The following is an 18,863-nucleotide window of genomic DNA, read 5'->3' on the forward strand; positions in this document are numbered from 1 at the left end:
TCCACACAAGAGAAGAAATGACTGCACTGTGAGAGGGGGCTTTCTTCCTCCTAAATTAATACTTAGGTCCCCAAGGGCACAAATTAAGAATAACCCTAACCCCCCAAAAGCTACTGCGTTGTGATCAACTTTTCTTTTACACAGCAAAGGGGTTTTGTTCACACACAGAGGACACCCCTGTGAACTATGGTGCTCAGAAAGAAGCAAAAACCGGTTGCATTTTTCTATCCCATTAGCTGTTGGCCACCAGAGTACGGGGGAGAAAAAAAACATTTAAATGAACAGAGCTCACAAGGACTGCAGTTTTTTAGCCCGTGACTGTGAGAAGTGGTATGTGAATCAAAGAAATAAATGGCCTTGACTCTAGGGAAAATATCCTGCAGAAATTCAAACTGTCTCTTTAACACAGTTTGGGTGAAGAAAACCCAAGATACATTAGAAACTGGCTGATGGTTTTTTATTCGAATTTCTTGGCCTGCTTTTTTTCATCTCCGGCAGCTTGTGAGTTATAACATTTGATAACCTGCCGCCGAGGTCAATGTTTGATGTGTTAAAATTACAAATTATTTAACTAATACTTCAAAAAAATCTTTAGATTAAGCCTTTTATGGAGAGTGAAGGCATAGTATGAATCCATAATACCCTGATTAGTTTAATGCCTTGATTGGACTAATTGGAAATAATATCATTCATTACTCAGAGAAATTCTATGTTCAGGATAAGAAGATTAAAAATATAAGTTCAGTAAACCACATAATATTTAGATACAATGAAGTTAAAACCAAACATAAAATTTTATTCTCCAAAGTTATTCCCAAATTATAGGAAAGTAAATATTTTCTTTATATATCTATATGTTATGGTGCTAAATGTGGATCTTAAAGTCTGCATTATGGCTCTGATTGTTAGTTTCGACATTTGAAAAAACTCTGACCTTGTCTAGCTTCAGGGATTAGTTATAAGCTACTTTTTCTTAGTAATCAAAAACAAAACAAAAAACCCAAAAAAACCCCACAAACTGTAGGATAATAAGTTACTTCAAGTTTTATGAAATCAGTGCTGTCTCCTCTTGAATATTGGAGACAATGGTAGATGTGGGGGAGAGGAGAGGTAGACAGGCCTAAAGAGGAATAGATATTGTAGAAGTATTTCCAAGGAAAGACTATAAAATATATCTCTATTGTTTTCTATGATGTTTAGTATGGCATCCTATACAAAAAGGTGATTTAAATGAATTTAAGTAGAATAACAAAGATTTTATAATTTACCATAACAGGTTAAAAGTAGGCCAAAGTCACTGTTAGTCAGTATTTTTAAGGACTAAACTAATTAAGCTATGTAATGGATTAGGATCAGCTTCAAGTGAAGCAGTTCCAACCTATGGATGTGTTTTCCTTGCCCTAAACAAGATTTTGGTCAAAACTGCGATAAAATCCCCTTGTATCAGCTAAAATGCCCATTTCCTCTAAATCTTAGCCCGAGGACCAGTGAGATTAACTGGCTTATCAGCTGAGGTGACCGTGAATTTAAAATCTAATTCTAAAACCTATGACTCACTAAAAGCCTTTCCCCTGATTTCTGCAAGTTCTTGTGGCTAATTTTTCTCTCCTTCCTTCAGTCTTCTGGTCTTGCATCCTTGGGCACTGTCCTGAATCAGTATATGGCCCAATCATTTCTCTCGTTCCCTCTCCTCTTACCAAAAAAATTATCTTGCCCTTAATTTTTAATTTATTTAGTAATATAACTAAAAAGTTACAAGGGCCACATTGTGCCCCATTGCCTTCCAACCGTCTCCTCACTCTACTTTCTCTTCTTCTCTCTAGCAACACTTAAAAAACTTCCATCTTCCTGGTAATTCTTCCTACATTCAAGGATTCTTCAGGGTCTCAGTTTCTACCCCAACAACTTAACAGTTTTTACAAAAAAAACAAAAAGACCAGATCTTTCTTCCTCATGAAAATTTTTGTGAACAAAATTTCTCCATCTCATCTTTTTTTTGGTGAGATTTCAAGACCTTTGTAGAGTGTGACACTTCATGAGAAAGGGCAATGGTCATCAACTGGCTCCAGAGTCAATATTACATGCCGGGACTTTATCCACTTTGAACTCTTTATAATTCAACAAAGGTTTAGGTTCAAAGCTAGACATGAGGTCTGGGGTGGTGGGGCAGCGGGGGGGTATAAAGGCATAAGTAGAATAGACACTCTGTAAGTATTAAAAGAAGAATTTAAAATAGTTTATAGGAAACAAAGCATCAGAGAAAGCTTAAGTAGGAATTCCTGTAGAAGGTCTAGCCTGGAATAAGGAAGAGTAAGTGCCACTCGTCTTCCCTGTCCACTGCACCTCAGAGGCCCCCGGCTCCTTCAAACATTCTGGGTCCCTGTTGCCTGAAGTCCATGCTGTCCTCGTTGGTAAGGTTAATAATAAGACACACAAGGAACAGAGTTCCCAGTAGTGAAGCCGGATTCAAGATAAAGAAACTTGCTAAAGAAATAAGCTTAGTTTGAAATATGACTCTGGAGAAGTATGAATATTATGCTTTAATCTTTCCTAGAATGAAGATGTTCAAGAATTTGAAATGACAGTATCTACATAGCATAATTTCTTGATATTACCTGAAATATGAAATTATACAACCATTATTTCTGTCCCTTAGTTTTCCTCCCTGCCTTCCTCCACAAGCATTTAGTAAAACTCAATGATAAGCACTGTGCTAGGATATGAGGATACAGAGATAATAGACAGCTCTTGCTGAAGAAACTCAGTATCTAGGCATGAGTCAGACATGTAAATTGATATAAAAAAACTGACCACTATATACTAAAACAGAAGTGAAACAGGGTCTCATGAAAGTGTACAGTACAGGCTAGAGTAGGACGATCAGCAGATCCCTTCTGGGAGAAGGGGCATCTGAACTTGTTTTAAAGGGTGCGTAGCTAGCTACTAAGGAAGGAGGGAAAGGATGTTCCATGTAGAGGCGACACTGGATGCAAAAGCATGGAAGGCACGTGGTCTTTCTGAGGACGTGCAAGTAACTGAGCATAGCGGGCGTAGTGTGGCTATAGTGTGCAAGCAGAGATGACCGTGGGACAACAGCAGGACAGGTGAGGTGTGCTGAGGATCAATTATGAAAATCCTTACTTCCTGAGGACAGTGGAGAAGCAGGAGCAGAGCTGTGTTTAGTGAGGTCACTATGGCAGTGGTATGGATGACAGGAGGGTACTGTGAACTAAGGCTGGAGACTGAGAGCCTAATTTGGATACAGAAAGTAATCCAAACGAGAAGGAAATCCACATTCAACTGAATCACTGTCAAGCTCACACGTACAAGACAAGACCTGTCTCATGACAGCCTCCGAGGGGACACAGCGAAGCAAAAGAAAGGAACTGCTCCACAGCATCTCTTCAGAAGCCTCCCATCCTTTCATCTTGCAGCAGGATCACAAGGCATTGCACCAAGATTCAGATTAGCTGTGGCTCAAGTCTTGCCCACCTGGCCTGTTTGGGTACATGCAAGGTCATCAGGGTGCCATGGCAGAGCCATTTCCCTATACACCATAGCAGTGACTTTGAAAAGGAAAAAATAAAGGATTGAGAAGATTATTAAAGTAATAGAACAAACTGGTTGGTGGCTGGACGGGGTGTCAAGAGTAATGCCCAGGTGTCTGCCTGAAGCAAATGAATAGATGATGAAACATTCATGAAGATAAATTATGTGAGCGCCACAAAACAGGATCAGTTCGGAAATGAGGGGCCAGGGACTGAGGAGATGATTTAATTTCAGCATTGACATGTCAACTTAAGGTGTACCTTAAGTACCTTAAACCTTGAGACACCCAAAGAGCAGTAACAATAGGCAACTGGATACATGATTTGGAAGCTCCTAAGAGAGATCTGGTCTGGACCTGCAGGGAGTTCCAGGCTGTAGGTAGTAGTTAAGTCCACAAGAAAAACTGAGATCAAACAGGAGAGTGTATTAGTAAAATGAGAGGAGGGCATTTATAGTATCAAAAAAACATGGTTTTTAAGAATGAATGTTCTCAAATGACAAGAACCATTCAACTAGAGTCACTATAGGCAAAGATCTTGAAGAACTCTATCCCTTTTCTTCTTGTGTCTGGATTGGCTTTTAATTGTTTGGAAAGATCAGGTTTACAAAAGGAGACTGGTCACTATGGAAACAGGCTATGCAATCAATATCAAACAGGCAGTTTCAACATGAAAAGATAATTAGTTTTTCCCTTAATTGTATGTTTTCATGGTTTTCAATAATCATATATGCTTTTGATCAGAAAGTTCTAGTCAGTTAATGACCTGGTGAGCAAGAGCAAAAACATTAATCTATAGCTCTTTCCCCCAGGTTGCTTACTATGAGGCATCCCAAACCCAGACATTTTGTGACTTCAATAACTCTCCATTTCATCAGGGTGTGCAATTCATCTAACTTCCTTAGCCAGCCTAAAGCTAAATGAACAGTCACAAGGAAGGTATCTTTATTTTTTCCTTCATGGCCAAAACCTTTTAGTTAAGAACATACTAATTTCATGTTAATTGTCAACTGTTAGTCTAGGCCACAGTTAAAAGTCTAAAGCTGTACCAGAAAAAAGAAAAACACACACAGAAGATTTAAACATGCAAATTCATACAATGTAAGTCTCTTCTTTAGTTCATTATTCTACATTTTTAAACTCAGGATACATTCTTATTTAAATAACTGTTACTTTACTAACCTTATCCAAAAAAGCTTGTGTCAATTCTTCCCGGTTTGCCATATATGCAATGTATCTATGCCTCCCAATGGAAGCAATTATCTGGGTCTCTTTTTCCAGAAGTTCACACAAAGCAGCTTTCCTTTCAGCTCCAGTGGAAGACTGGTTAATACGTGCAAATTCTTCTTGCTGCCAGACTAGAGGAATAACATGAATGACTCTTGAGTTTTTAAAATCCCACATCTTTTCAGAAAATTTTTTACCATGATATCCTGACAAACAGTATTTTATTTTTATGTCAATTTGAATAAAATTATACATGAATATAAGCATTCATATTGTTCACCTGACATGAAAAAATAGGATAAAATGGAAGCTAAGAAACTTAAAGCAATAAAATTAGAATCAAACAAAGAGAAGCCAAAGGAAATCAGCCCAGATAATGTCAAATTATGCCTCCCAGTAAGCACATGCTCTCCCCAGTATTGAAAAATATATGGTTTGGGTTTGTAGCAGCCATGAACATGTACTACTCAGACTCCCTTTCAAGAGAATACCCGCTTTTGCTACTTAAGCGAAATAAGGAAGTCAGATAAAGACAAATACCATGTGATCTCACTCATATGTGGAATTTAAGAAACAAAACAAATGAACAAAGTGAAAAAAAAGAGAGAGGGGGGCAAACCAAGAAACAGACTCGTAACTCTAGAGAACAAACTGATGGTTACCAGAGAGAAGGTGGTGGGAGGAGGGGGAAAGAGGTGATGGGGATTAAAGCATACACCTACTGGGGTGCCTTGCTGGCTTGATCTGGGGGTTGTAAGTTTGAGCCCAACCTTGGGTATAGAGCTTACTCAAAAAAAAAAAAAAAAAAAAAAAGGAAAAGAAAAAGAAAAAGAAAAAGGAGTACACTTGTGATGAAAAAAATAAAACAAAATGATTAAAAAAAGATTAACTTCCCTCAGGAAGATAACCCCCTCAGAAGAAGATACACAGAGGGTAACATGTTATTTCCTTCCCATATGTATGTATATAAATATATAAATGTGGTTAATATTTTGATACATATATTTCCCATATATATATAAATGTTTTTACTATTTTGATATATGTGAAAAGACCTATCATTGAATTGTTTTTTTACCTTTCCAGCTAAATTCCTCTGTCAGATGACTCAAATTTCTTAGTTTTAAAAATAATGACTATTATTTATTTTAAAGATTTATTTACTCATTTTAGGGGCACCTGGGTGGCTCAGTTGGTTGAGCAGCTGACTCATTTTGGCTCGGGTCATGATCTCAGGGTCCTGGGATCAAGCCCCACGAGGGGCTCCGTGCTCAGCCATGAGTCTGCTTGAGATTCTCTCTCTCCCTCTGCCCCTTCCCTCTCTCACGCTCTCTCTCTCTCTGAAATAAATTGTTGTTTCTGGCCTTCTTCTGTTACAACCACTGCCTTTGAGAATATCTAATTTTAAAGTTTTATCAAACTATTTCTTCTTCCTCTCAACTTTCAACTTGAAATCATCCTGATCAGGCCAAGGACATGCCAGTGGTAATCTTTATAAGAATCCACTCTGTCCCTTACTGGGAATACATTATTCAGACACTGTACAGCTTGGTCTATTCAAAAAGATTTTTAAATTTAAAAGCTAAATTGTCTTCAGCAAAAGGGTTGTAAATTTAAGGGCTAAATTATGTTATGAAAGTCCAGGAAATCTATGATTGATGAGTTTATCCTTTAAGAGTAGTTCTACCAACCAAAAGAACTTTTAAAAATTAGACAAAATTCACATATCCAAAGGCAGAATATGAATGAAGAGAAAAATTGCTTGCTTGTGGAAATAATAACTGAGATAATTTATCTCATGGGATTATATAGATGTTCCCAGAAAGCAAATAAAAATTGAATGATATAAGTAAGCCTATTTTACTTCTAGTTTTACATTAGAAACCTTTGGGACCAGTAATAAATTTAGGCCACTAGGATATTACTTAAGCTATCCTGCCAGCCTCAAATAGCAATATACTGCTCTCCTAGATTAATACTTACGTCCTGGGTGAATCTGGAGATATACAGTATATATGCACTCAAATTCACTTATAGTCATATATATTCAGACTTTACATTTTGCTTAAATTATCAGTATAATTTTTTAAAAGGGAACAATCCAGTGAAGCTAATTAGAAATGAAAAGAATGGGCTTTAATTCCAATAAAATTCTCCATTAGATGAACAACCACCCTGTAAATCTATAGTAAGGAATGGAACATGACATCAGAGAAATACCATGTCCCAATTACCAATAAGGAATATAAACACACAGGGATCAGGAATAGATGGACAAAACTTATTTCCTATCTGAATTAACAGTTTCCAGACCTATACAGAAAAAACACTGAAGAAAACAAGAGAGATTCTGCCCCCTTTCATAAAATATATGTTCCATAGGGATGATGATAATAAAAACAAAAACAAAAACAAAACTGGAATACTGAATTAATTTTCTAGGACGGCCATAACAAAGTACCATAGACTGGGTGGCTTAAACAACAGAAATTTATTTATGTCCTCACAGTTCTGGAAGATAGAAGTTCAAGATCAAGGTGATGGCACGGTTAGTTTCTTCTGAGGGCCTCTCTCCTGGGCTTCTAAAGGGCCACCATCCTCCAAAGTCTTTACATGATCTTCTATGTGTGTGTTTGGGGGGAGGGATGTGCACGCGCGTTTGTGTCCTAATCTCCTCTCCTGATAAGGACATCAGTCATACTAGTTAGGGCTTGTCCATATGACCTTATTCTTTTCTGAATTACCTTTTCAAAGGTCCTCTCCCCAAATTCAGTCATTTTTTGAGGTACTGGGGATTAGGACTTCAACATATGAATTTTGGAGGAATGCAATTCAGTCCATAACGGATGTCAATATACACCAATATTTTTAAATAAAAAGATATTAAAGGAACTAGTTCATTTGAAAGAATATATTTATTTTATCTCCTTAACTTATCTTCTTGGACAAATCATCCAATTTCCAGGGTCTGAAATTCAACTATAAAATGAAAGGATAGGACTAGTCCTAAAGTCTATACACATTCTAAAATTTCTGAGATCTAAACTTGCAATTTCCAAATAAGAAAGAGCAGAATATACAAGATTTTGTCCACTACTAGCAGTTTCCATGCATCTGCTTTTTAAAATTCTCATTCACAGACTGAAAGCCTGAGTGGAGAGAACTAAGAAAGATTCAGACTGAACGCCCAGAGCCAGATTATGTCAATGGACTCCAGAAGCTAGAAGTCAAGGTACCTTGAGATCAAGAAGTAATAATTAGAGAAGAGTCAGAAAATGCTGTCAGCACAAGTCAAAACGAGGCAAAGGGTTAGGAGATTCAATTCAACAAATATTTACTAGATATAATGAGCAAGGGTCTTATCAGGTGCCCTCGGTACAAATGTAGACAGTTAAGAAAGTGGTATTTACAGAGAATCATGGACAAGGAAAAGAGGCTCTGAGCCTAATTTGTGCTGTCAAGAGAAGTTTCCTAAAGATGATGACCCCTATGCTGAATCTGAAGTAAGAGTGACAATTCAGACCAATGAAAGGAGTCACCTTCAACATACTGCTGTTAAGAAAAAGAAGAAAAACATAAAAATAAAACCGTGTTGCCTGCAAATGGCCTTGACTTTGATACATTATATTATCTTACATAGTTAAATTTATTTTCTTAAAATGATATATTTTGCTTTTATTACTGAGGGACATACTACCCAAAGGAAAAGTAAACCTAGTAGAAGTTGTAATTCAAACTATGCAATTATCACTAGGAGCCACAAGAGGGCAGCAGTTTCAAAGACAAAAACAAAACAACTTAAAAATTATTATTCTGAGAGGTTTTTTTTTTTTTAAGATTTTTTATTTATTTATTCGACAGAGATAGAGACAGCCAGCGAGAGAGGGAACACAAGCAGGGGGAGTGGGAGAGGAAGAAGCAGGCTCATAGCAGAGGAGCCTGATGTGGGGCTCGATCCTACAACGCCAGGATCACGCCCTGAGCTGAAGGCAGACGCCCAACCGCTGTGCCACCCAGGCGCCCCTCTGAGAGTTTTAATTTAGAATTTTAGGGCTGGAAGAAAACTAAGAAATGCTTCTTTTACATAAGAAATTTCATTTTCTCCCACACAAATCATGTGTAGACATACAAAGTATGTGTGTTCTACTTTAATATAGAAAATCTGTATAAAATTATTTACCATATAACAATAACTTATATAGACATAAGTCTTTGCACTTTGAAAGTACTTTCATAAACGAAATATTTATTTTCACTTTATAAAGCCCAGTGAAGTAAATATGCCAGAGATCATTAAATCCTTTTAAAGATGAATAACCTGAGGCTTTGGAGAAGTGAGCGATTTGTCCAAGTTAATAGCCATTAATAAGTAGAAAAAGTAGAACCTCATTCGGCATATTTTCTGCTGTTTTGCACAACTGCCTGTCAACCGAACAAAATAACAATAATATCCAAATTATTTGAATAGAATTCTACTATGAATAGAACTTTAGTTTTACACTTGTTAACAAGACCTTTCACAGACACCTTGCCAACACTGCTGTCTTTTAACTCTTAACACTTAGAAACAAACTTTGTTTTCATCTGAGAGAAAATGAAAATAGAAGTGAAGTTTAAAGTAAAACAGAAAGTATTTGCAGACGTCAACGATTAGGAGAAAGGGGATTCAGACGTAAAGTCCAGGGAGAAGGCTGTTACCTCAAACGTTGCCACATTCCTAAAGCCACTCGATTTTGCATGTTACCAAAGAGAAAAATGTATTAGTGTTGCTTGTTAGACCTAGTGTTTAATTGTTTCATCTTTTGGTAAATAGCATGTTAACCATATAACTATTTAAACAGACCGCTTATCTGACACCTAAAATTGTATTCAATTATATGTTCTGTGACTCAAGCTAGAGATGGCTGCATTACACCATCTTTGAGTCTCCCCTTCATCGATCCACTCATTCATTCTATCAATATTTGATGGGCATATGAACTAAGCACAGATAAAGAGGTCATCAAACAACAACAACAACAACAACAACAACTAAGTTATTCTCTCATGGAGCTTACAATCCAGTAGTGAAAATTAATGTTAAACAAACAAACAAAAATGTGTTATTACAAATTGTGGTGATGACATAAATGAAAAGTTTGGGGTACCATGGGAACGTGATGACAACAGGATATCCAAGTTCTACTGTCAGTCACAGAAGCCTCTGAGTAGGCGACAAAATTTCAGCTGAGATTGGAAGGAGGAGATAAGAAAAGGCTTTAAGAACAGTGTGTCTAGGGGCGCCTGGGTGGCTCAGTGATTAAGCATCTGCCTTCAGCTCAGGTCATGATCCCAGGGTCCTGGCATGAGCCCTGCATCAGCTCCCTGCTCGGCTGGAAGCCTGCTTCTCCCTCTCCCACTCCCCCTGCTGGTGTTCCCTCTCTCGCTGTCTCACTCTCTGTCAAATAAATAAATAAAATCTTAAAAAAAAAAAGAAAGAAAGAAAGAAAGAAAGAAAGAAAGAAAGAAAGAAAGAAAGAAAGAAAGAATGAACGGTGTGTCTACTGCCCTGAGTAGGCAGTGTTTAGCCGGTCAAGTAACAAGCTTTTAATTTTGTCAACGACTAGCACACATCTTGTGGAAGAAATAAGGGCTAAAAGTCACTTGTGTAGAGAATATGCATTTATACTGATCATTAATGGATGGGAATTAAAAGGTATTGCCCAACCCTCCTCTAAAGAGCAGAAGCAGAGACAGGATGTTGAACTGAGGGATTCCAAATGGCTCAACTCTGAGTTCACAAATTCCCAAGACCATCAGAGAACCAAATTGGACAAACTTTCTCTTTTTACCTCACAGGGATTATCAAAAGAGAAATATACTAAAACCACATAATTTACAGAGCAGTATGCACATTTTATTTACCCACTGTTAATATAAAAGCATTCTCAGTTTTATTCCTGCCTTAATTCTTGTCCCAAATGTAAAACATTATTTATCTCTTTAAACTCTCTAGTCCAAGATTCCCATGACATCATCCTGAAATAATAAGGTCTTCTTTCTGTCTTTAGTAAACCTGTTTTTCCTACTGGTGAAAAATTATAAAATTAATCTTTTATGCAAAGACTATTTCAAACTTACGTTCCAGTGCATTATAAAGAAGTTCAAAATCTTCTTTTGTTTGAGGATTATGCCTCCGGTAATAGTCCAATTTGATCCATTCTTCTTTTTCTCGTATCTTCCTTAGTTCTTCCTCTGCTTCCCACTTCAATCTTAACATTTTCTGTTTTTTTAAATTCTCTACCACCACTTTAGCATGCCATTGTCTATAGTAAGTCTGTAGCACTATTACCTAGAGTTAAATTAAAAGGAAATAAAAAGTGTTTACTATCAACTACATCAGACAATAACAAAAGGCAAGGGTGTTACTTCTATTCCAATGTAGTAATTACTAAAAAGTACCAAGAGTCTAGGTTTAGCTCTCTGCCAGATATTCTCACACACATTAGAACATAGAAGCCGTGGATAATAATGCTCGTCAGCAATTTGGCTTTGAAATCAGGCAAATACGCCTTCCTAGGAGGCAGTTAGTACAACGCTTAAGAGCAGAGGCTCTGGAGTAAAATTTATTCTAAATCTTCCCTCCGCTACTCACTAGGTTTTTTTTTTTTTTTTTAATTTTGGTTTATTTTGCATATAGAGTCTTTAACTTAACCCTGATATATCACAAGTCCTCAATAAATACCATTATTGTTATGACTATTAATCACCTCTAGTTTATCTTAACTATCATTAGCTTAGGCTCATATTTAAAACAACATTTCATTAACTAAGCACAAGGCAGGCAGGTTATGTGTAGAAGCCACCGAAGGCAGGTTAGGTAAAGGAGAGACTTAAGCAACAAGTATTTATTAAATTGTGAGAAATATAAATACGTCTGAGGTTATAGTATAGTACTAGATCCTCGAGAAATTTGCAATGCAGCTGAGAGAGTTTTATATTTGTATTTACTAAACTCATAAATGAAAATAAAATGTGGAGAGGCTAGATCAAAATTGAGGACGGAGAATACGCTGACTCACCCCTTTACCATATCCTAATCCTTGGTAATTAAAGAAAATCATATAAGCACACACCCATTAGGACACTGGATCATACGAAAGCAGTCCTCCAAAGGCACAGAAACTAAGAAGAATCCCCTCAAGAAAGGACACAGGTAGAATAAATTGATGAAAGAATCTATGCCTAATCATGAACAGGAAAGGGGGAAAGGCAAGCTAGAAAATAGAGAGTCTGTAAGATGGCTTCAAGCCCTAAACCAGTGGATCCTATGGGCAGAAGGGGTGTTGGGGCAACTGACAAGGTGACTGCTTGAGAAATGCAAAAGGGACAGGCTTCTCTAAAACAATTTAGGTAAACAGCAACAGCAACTAGAAAGACAAGAACAGTTAGTGTCGCAGAGGGCTGGTGATACCCGGGATGAACAGAAGCTCCCTCTTCAGAAAACTCTCTCTCTTCCAGAATCAAGACTTGGCCAACCCCTAAAACCACTGTGGTAAGGCTGTAGTAAACAAATATGCCTAGCACATTGGACATTAGGGACCTCAAATACCCTGCCTACATACCCAAGAATAACCAAACATTTGGGACGAGCCCACAAAATATAAGGCTCCTCATTCAACAAAGAGGTTTACTTTTGTGTGAAACAGAATTAGTAGAACAGTAGTTCTCAAAGAGTTATGATCAGACCAGCAGTATCATCCAGAAAACTGCTAAAAATGCAAATTCTCAGGCCCCACCCCAGAGCTACTGAATCAGAAATTCTGGGTAGGGCACAGATTCTGTATCTTACAAGTTCTGGTGTTTCTGATGCCTGCTAAAGTTTTAGAACGACTGTACTAGAGTAAAACAAAACAAAACGAAAACCAAGACCAGACTAGACAGAGTTAACATTTTCAGAGGGGGAAAAAAGGGGCTACTGCATCAATATTAAAAAACCAACAAAAAGATTTTACAGAATTTTTATTTCTTAAATTTAAAAAAAAATCAATAGAATGCACTTAACTTGGGTGCTGTTACACTTATTAAATAATGACACTAAAACACAGTTGTTCAAACAATATATAAGTTTTTCCCTTCTTACATCATAATGCAGGGATTAGCAAGCAGTTTAGGGGCTGGTAGAAAGCTCTATTATACTCAGCAAATGGCTTCCTACTTTTATGCCCTAGGTGGCTAGTCCATTTCTCATCTTCTTCCAACCAGTAGAAAGGGAGAAAAGACAAAAGAATTGCAACCCAGTCACTTTAAGAGCAATATCCAAAAGTGGCACACATCGTTTCCCCTCACACTTCATTTTCCAGGCCTTAGTTACTTGGCCTCACCAATATACAAAAGAGGTAATGAAATGTAGTCTGCAGTGGGGCAGCCATGTGCCCAGCTAAAGCTTTACCACAATGGGAAGAATGGACATTGGCTGAGAACAAGTAGTTGACTGTAAGCTGATCTGCAGAATGTGCAGAACCCAAGAGGAAATTAGTAAGTAAGAAACTTAGGTGAGAAAATCTTTTAAAATGTAGAGTAAAAGGTCCTAAAAATTAGAAAGAATGAAGGAAAATTAAGAGACATGAAAAATAAATGCAGACATTTCAAAATATGTCTGATATAAGTTCCAGACAGAATGAATAAAGTTGATTAGAGAAATTACTCAAAATATAATAAAAGTACATGTCCCCAAACTAAAGAAAGACAGGAGCACTCAGATAGAAAGGGTTCATGACCAAATCTCAAGCATATCACAGTAAGATTACTAAGCATAAAGTAAAAACCCTAAAATCTTCCAGAAAGAGGAAACAAAGAAATGAGAAATTGACGTCAGACTTTTAATCAAATATTGTTTCAAAATTATAAAGAAAAATAATTTTTAAAATAAGTTTAAATCTAACTTTCTACACACATTCAAATCAAACTTTAAGAATGAGGTTGATTCAATAGGACTAAGATGGTTTATCTCCCATGCATAATCTCTGAAAGAATTACTAGAGAATGTATTCCAGCAAGAAAAATAAAAGGGAAAAATTTAAAAATTGAGCAAAAACTTCCAAAAGAGTTATCAAGCTAAATACATTCTATCTGGGGGGGGGGGGAGGAATCATATATATCAATGTAAATATATAAAACAACAATAAGCAGTAAAAATTATGTAGGAAATTATAACTATACAGTAAATTATATGTATGATTATAATTCCAGATCAAATCTCACTGGATAAGAGGAATGAGGGAGGAGGACAAGGAAATGAAAAACAGAAAAGCATGCTAAAGATTTTCACTTCCTTGGTTTAAGTAAGTCAAGCTAACATTTCTCCATCTGCTTTACAACTTTAAAATAATTGACACATTTACTCTTCTCTCTTCTCATGTATTCTTTATATTTTTTTATTCCTCTAAAATCATTTTGCTGGAGTTCGGAAAGTGTTGTAGAAATTTCCATCTCCTCACCTAATATCCATTCTCCCTAACTTCCTTACTAAGAAAATTATTGAGGAGCAACAATATGAAACTTTAAAAATGTATTTATCAGACTCGCAGGGATATCTCCTGACACAGTTCAGGCCAATAAGATGTAAATGGAAGTCACTGGGTGGGGCTTTCAGGAAAAACTCTTGAAGACAGCATACAGGGTACATGCTCCTTGACTTCTCCCTTCTTCCTGCATAGAATGCAGACATTATACTGAAGGTTGACTAACCATTTCATTATCATATAGTAACAAGCTCATGATAAATTTAATGGAATGGAAAGGTAAAAGGAGTTTAGGTTCCTAATGACATTACAGAGCTACCATCCAAGCCCTGTACAGTAAGAAAGTAAAAATTAGAACATAAAAATCTATCAGGCTGGAATAACGGGCACTAATACAGTCAGCTATGAAGTTAACAGGAAACAATATTTCTTCCAAGGACATTCTGCAGCTATAAAATGTCCTAACAATTCCCTCCTTGGGTAGACTACTATTTTCTTACTCACTGAGAAACTTAGTTCTCTAAAATCATAACTTATCAGAAACTTTGCTATTTGAAATTAGATAACTAAGAATGAAATATCCCATTCTTGCCCAGAGGATCTACATCGTTTTGACAGAGAAAAGCAGCCTTGATTTACAACCAGCATGCTGAACTTCAAAGAAGAAACACTCCTCATCTCTCTTAACTTTGTTACCAAAGGAAGAAAGCTGGAGATACCATGCTCCCTAATTTCAAACTACATTACAAGTCTATAGTAATCAAAACAGTATGGTATTGGCATAAAAACAAACATATAGATCAATGGACAGAATAGAGAACCCAGAAATAAACCCACGTGTATATAGTCAATTAATTTACGACAGAGGAGACAAGAATATACAATGGAGGAAAGGACAGTCTCTTCAACAAATGGGGCTGCAGAAAACTGGACAGTCACATGCAAAAGAATGAAGCTAGACCATTATCTCACACCATACACAAAAATTAACTCAAAATGGATTAAAGACTTGACTGTAAGACCTGAAACCATAAAACTCCTAGAAGGAAACATAGGTGGTAAGTTACCTGACATCAGTCTTGGCAATGATTTTTTAAATCAGACTCTAAAAGCAAAGGTAACAAAAACAAAAATAAACAAGTGGGACTACATCAGACTAAAAAGCTTCTGCACAGGGGCACCTGAGTGGCTCAGTCGGTTAAGCATCTGCCTTTGGCTCAGGTTATGATCCCAGGGTCCTGGGATCTAGCCCCGCATTGGAATCCCCGCTCAGCAAGGGAGCCTGCTTCTCCCTCTCCCTTTGCCCCTGCTGGTGTGTTCTCTCACTGACTCTCTCAAATAAATAAATAAAATCTTTTAAAAACAAACAAACAAATAAATAGCGAGCTTCTGCACAGCAAAGGAAACTATCAACAATGAAAAGACAACATACTGAATGGGAGGAAATATTTGTGAATCATCTATCTGAGGAGCAGTTAATATCTAAAATATATAAAGAACTCCAAAAACTCAAAAACAAAATAACAAACAATCCAATTTAAAAATGGGCAGAGGATCTGAATAGACATTTTCCCAAAGACATACAGATGGCTGGCAGACACATGAAAAGATGCTGAACATCATTCCATTATCTGGAAAATGCAAATCAAAACCACAATGAGATATCACCCCACACCTGTCAGATACTTCTTATCAAAAAAGATAAGAAGTAACAAGTGTTGGCAAGGAAGTGGAAGAAAGGGAACCCTTGTGCCCTGTTGGTGAGAATATAAATTGATATAGTCACTGGGAAAACAGTATAGAGGTTCTCAAAAAATTAAAAGTAAAACTACCATTTGACCCAGCAATTCCACTTCCGGGTATTTACCCAAAGAAAAAGAAACACTAATTTGAAAAGATACATGAACCCTATATTCATTACAACCTTATTTATAATAGCCAAGATACAGAAACAACCTAAGTGTCTATTGACCAATGAATGGATAAAAAAGATGTGAGAGACACATACACAATGGAATACTACTCAGCCATAATAAAGAATGAAATCTTGCCATTTATAACAATATGGGTGGACCTTAAAGGGAATTATACTAAGTGAAATAAGTCAAAGACAAATACCATATGATTTCATTTAACATGTGGGAAAAACAAAACAACTGAACAAATAAAACAAAAATCATAGATGCCGAGAACAGAATGGTGGTTGCCAGAGGAGAGGAAGATTAGGGCACGGGTGAAGTGAGTGAGGGGGTCAAGGGATAAAAACTTCCAGTTATAAAATAAATAAGTCATGGGTATGTAGTGTACAGCAAGGTGACTACAGTCAATAATACTGTGAAGCACACTTGAAAGTTGTCAAGAAAGTAAATCCTAAAAGTTAACTTCATATGGTGACAGATGGTAACTGGATTTACTGTGATGATCATTTCACATGTATTACAAATATCAAGTTGTGTTGTACACCTGAAAAAGATATAATATTATGTATCAATTATACCTCAGTAAAATTTTTAATTTTGAAAAAACAAATAACATAAAATACATGGTGTACTGGACAATTTTAAGTTGGTCAGTAAGACTGCAATTCAAAGAATTTTAGTGTTTTGAATATTAGTCAATCTTTGGCCCTAATAATTAGATGCTTTCTTTGGAGTCTCAAAAAGAAAGAGCAAAGATCATCTTCTGATTTAACAGCTTTCAGCACTAAGATGGACATTCGGTGGGGAGAAGCCTGTTTAAAATTCTCACAGTGGTCCTCAAAATGTGGCCTATGATTCTTTTGCTGGCCCACAGACTGCTTCTTACCTTGTTACCAGGCTACGACTGTCTTCAAGAACCCTGCACCACGATGTAAATCAAACACACTATTTAATTTAGTTGACTTTTTTCTCACAGCAAGATTTTTTCAATGAAACAAGCACTGCATTGACACATTCTGGCACAAATTCTTTAACTTTTCACATACTTGTACGTGTGTTGCACTAGCCTAACAGGCTTGAGTCTTTGTCATCATCAAGGACTGCTTCTGTTCAAATGATGCCCTGAGCTAGAGACCCAGCAAAGCTGATTCATAATCCAAAAGAACCATTAACACTGAGTCTGAATCTGCCGGAAATACCAGCAAGGAAGAAGGAGGATTGCTAGTCAGTACTACTTTCTTCACTATTAAGTAGACTTCTTTCCCACTTTCAAATGCCTAGTGTTAAAATTATGCAATTAGTTGAGCAATTTGCGGTAGGAAGAAATTAAATAGGTGTTCTTTAAACTTAACCCAATCCAGAATCTATTCAGTAAAGAATTCAAGACACGTAATTTGACAGAGTATCCTCACAATTGTGTTGTAAAAATGTGGAAAATTACTGAAAGGAAAGTGGCTAGCCAATACAATAATATGAGAGAGCATTATTTTTTATCCAATTTCTATTTCAACTTCAGGCAATAAAAGCCAGGCAAATTATCCTGGTTGGTCTCCCTCCTCCAAGTTAATGAGTCCTATTGCATGGGTTGTAATTTCTTTGCTTCCTCACGGAGGTAGGTTCCACAGGACACATTCAGGTCAAACAAAGGGCTGTTGAGAGTGATCTTGCAGGTGGCGAAGAGTATGGTAGTTGTTATATGAGTGATGTGGTAACAAATGAGCTGGGGCATGGAAGGATGCCTGCATGTTCTTAGGCCTCCTTGTTCTCCAAACTACATTGCTGTGGAGCAACCAATCCAGCCTACCTTCACCAGACCCTAAAAGCCTGTACCAGCTACAGTGTCTGGCCAACTTTACAAAGACAATACAAGATATGGACAGGGCATACCTCCTCAAATTAAGAGCAACCATCTTGCCTACGGGTTGCCTACAGGCTCAATTCTATATAAGTTCAGACAAGTGCCAAGCTCCGTTAGGAAAATACACAAGAAGATAACATTGACTGGACCATACATATAAATGATTACAGATTACAATTTTAGGAACACGTGTGTGCACACATGCACATTTCTGATAAAGATCCAAGAGATTCATATTTTAAAATATATTTTATATGTATTAAAATACATTTTATTTCAATTGTGAAAATTCTGTCATGTCAAAATAAGTCACTGAAAATTCTATTTGGACCTGGGAGCAGGACTACCAGATTGGAAAAGTAAAAGTCTCAGCAAATACTCTGTCCAAAAAGGAATGATAAAACTGGACAAATTGTTTTTAAAAAATAGTAATCATTTCAGGATTCTGGAAAATGACCAAAGGCATACACCAAAGAAAAATTACTAAACCTCAAGTAGGAACACTGATAGTCTGTGGCATTTCAACTTAGGGCTGCTCTCATATCCCCCTTCCCCTCACCCTGGTTTCATCTGCATCCACATTCAGGGGGCTCAACTGATTTAAAGTGAGGTGAGGAAAAACTCCATACCCCCTAAGCAATGTCACAAACAACAGTAATCTCAGTGAAAAAAAAAAAACACAAAACAAAAACAAAAACAAACCAGCCAGCCGCTCAGCTGAGACTGTATTCTAGAGCAAGTAATAGACAGACAGACTAGCCAGAAATTAATCAGGGAGATCAGGAAAATGAGACAGCCATGATAACCTC

At 36.8% G+C, this 18,863-nt stretch overlaps 1 protein-coding gene across 3 annotated transcripts in view; it reads right to left on the reverse strand.

Annotated features, from left to right (window-relative positions):
- IQUB (IQ motif and ubiquitin domain containing) overlaps positions 1-18,863 on the reverse strand; it is a 50,079-nt gene that overhangs the window by 16,477 nt on the left and 14,739 nt on the right. For all 3 annotated transcript variants that reach the window (XM_026510264.4, XM_057304462.1, XM_057304463.1), the window contains 2 exons: positions 10,895-11,105; positions 4,730-4,905 (listed from right to left, as the gene is read on the reverse strand). In XM_026510264.4, coding sequence (XP_026366049.2) covers positions 4,730-4,905; positions 10,895-11,105 — 387 coding nt within the window. The remainder of the gene's footprint in view (positions 1-4,729; positions 4,906-10,894; positions 11,106-18,863) is intronic.

This window comes from Ursus arctos, unplaced genomic scaffold (assembly GCF_023065955.2).
Source record: "Ursus arctos isolate Adak ecotype North America unplaced genomic scaffold, UrsArc2.0 scaffold_3, whole genome shotgun sequence".
In the NCBI taxonomy this organism is placed as follows: Eukaryota; Metazoa; Chordata; class Mammalia; order Carnivora; family Ursidae; genus Ursus; species Ursus arctos.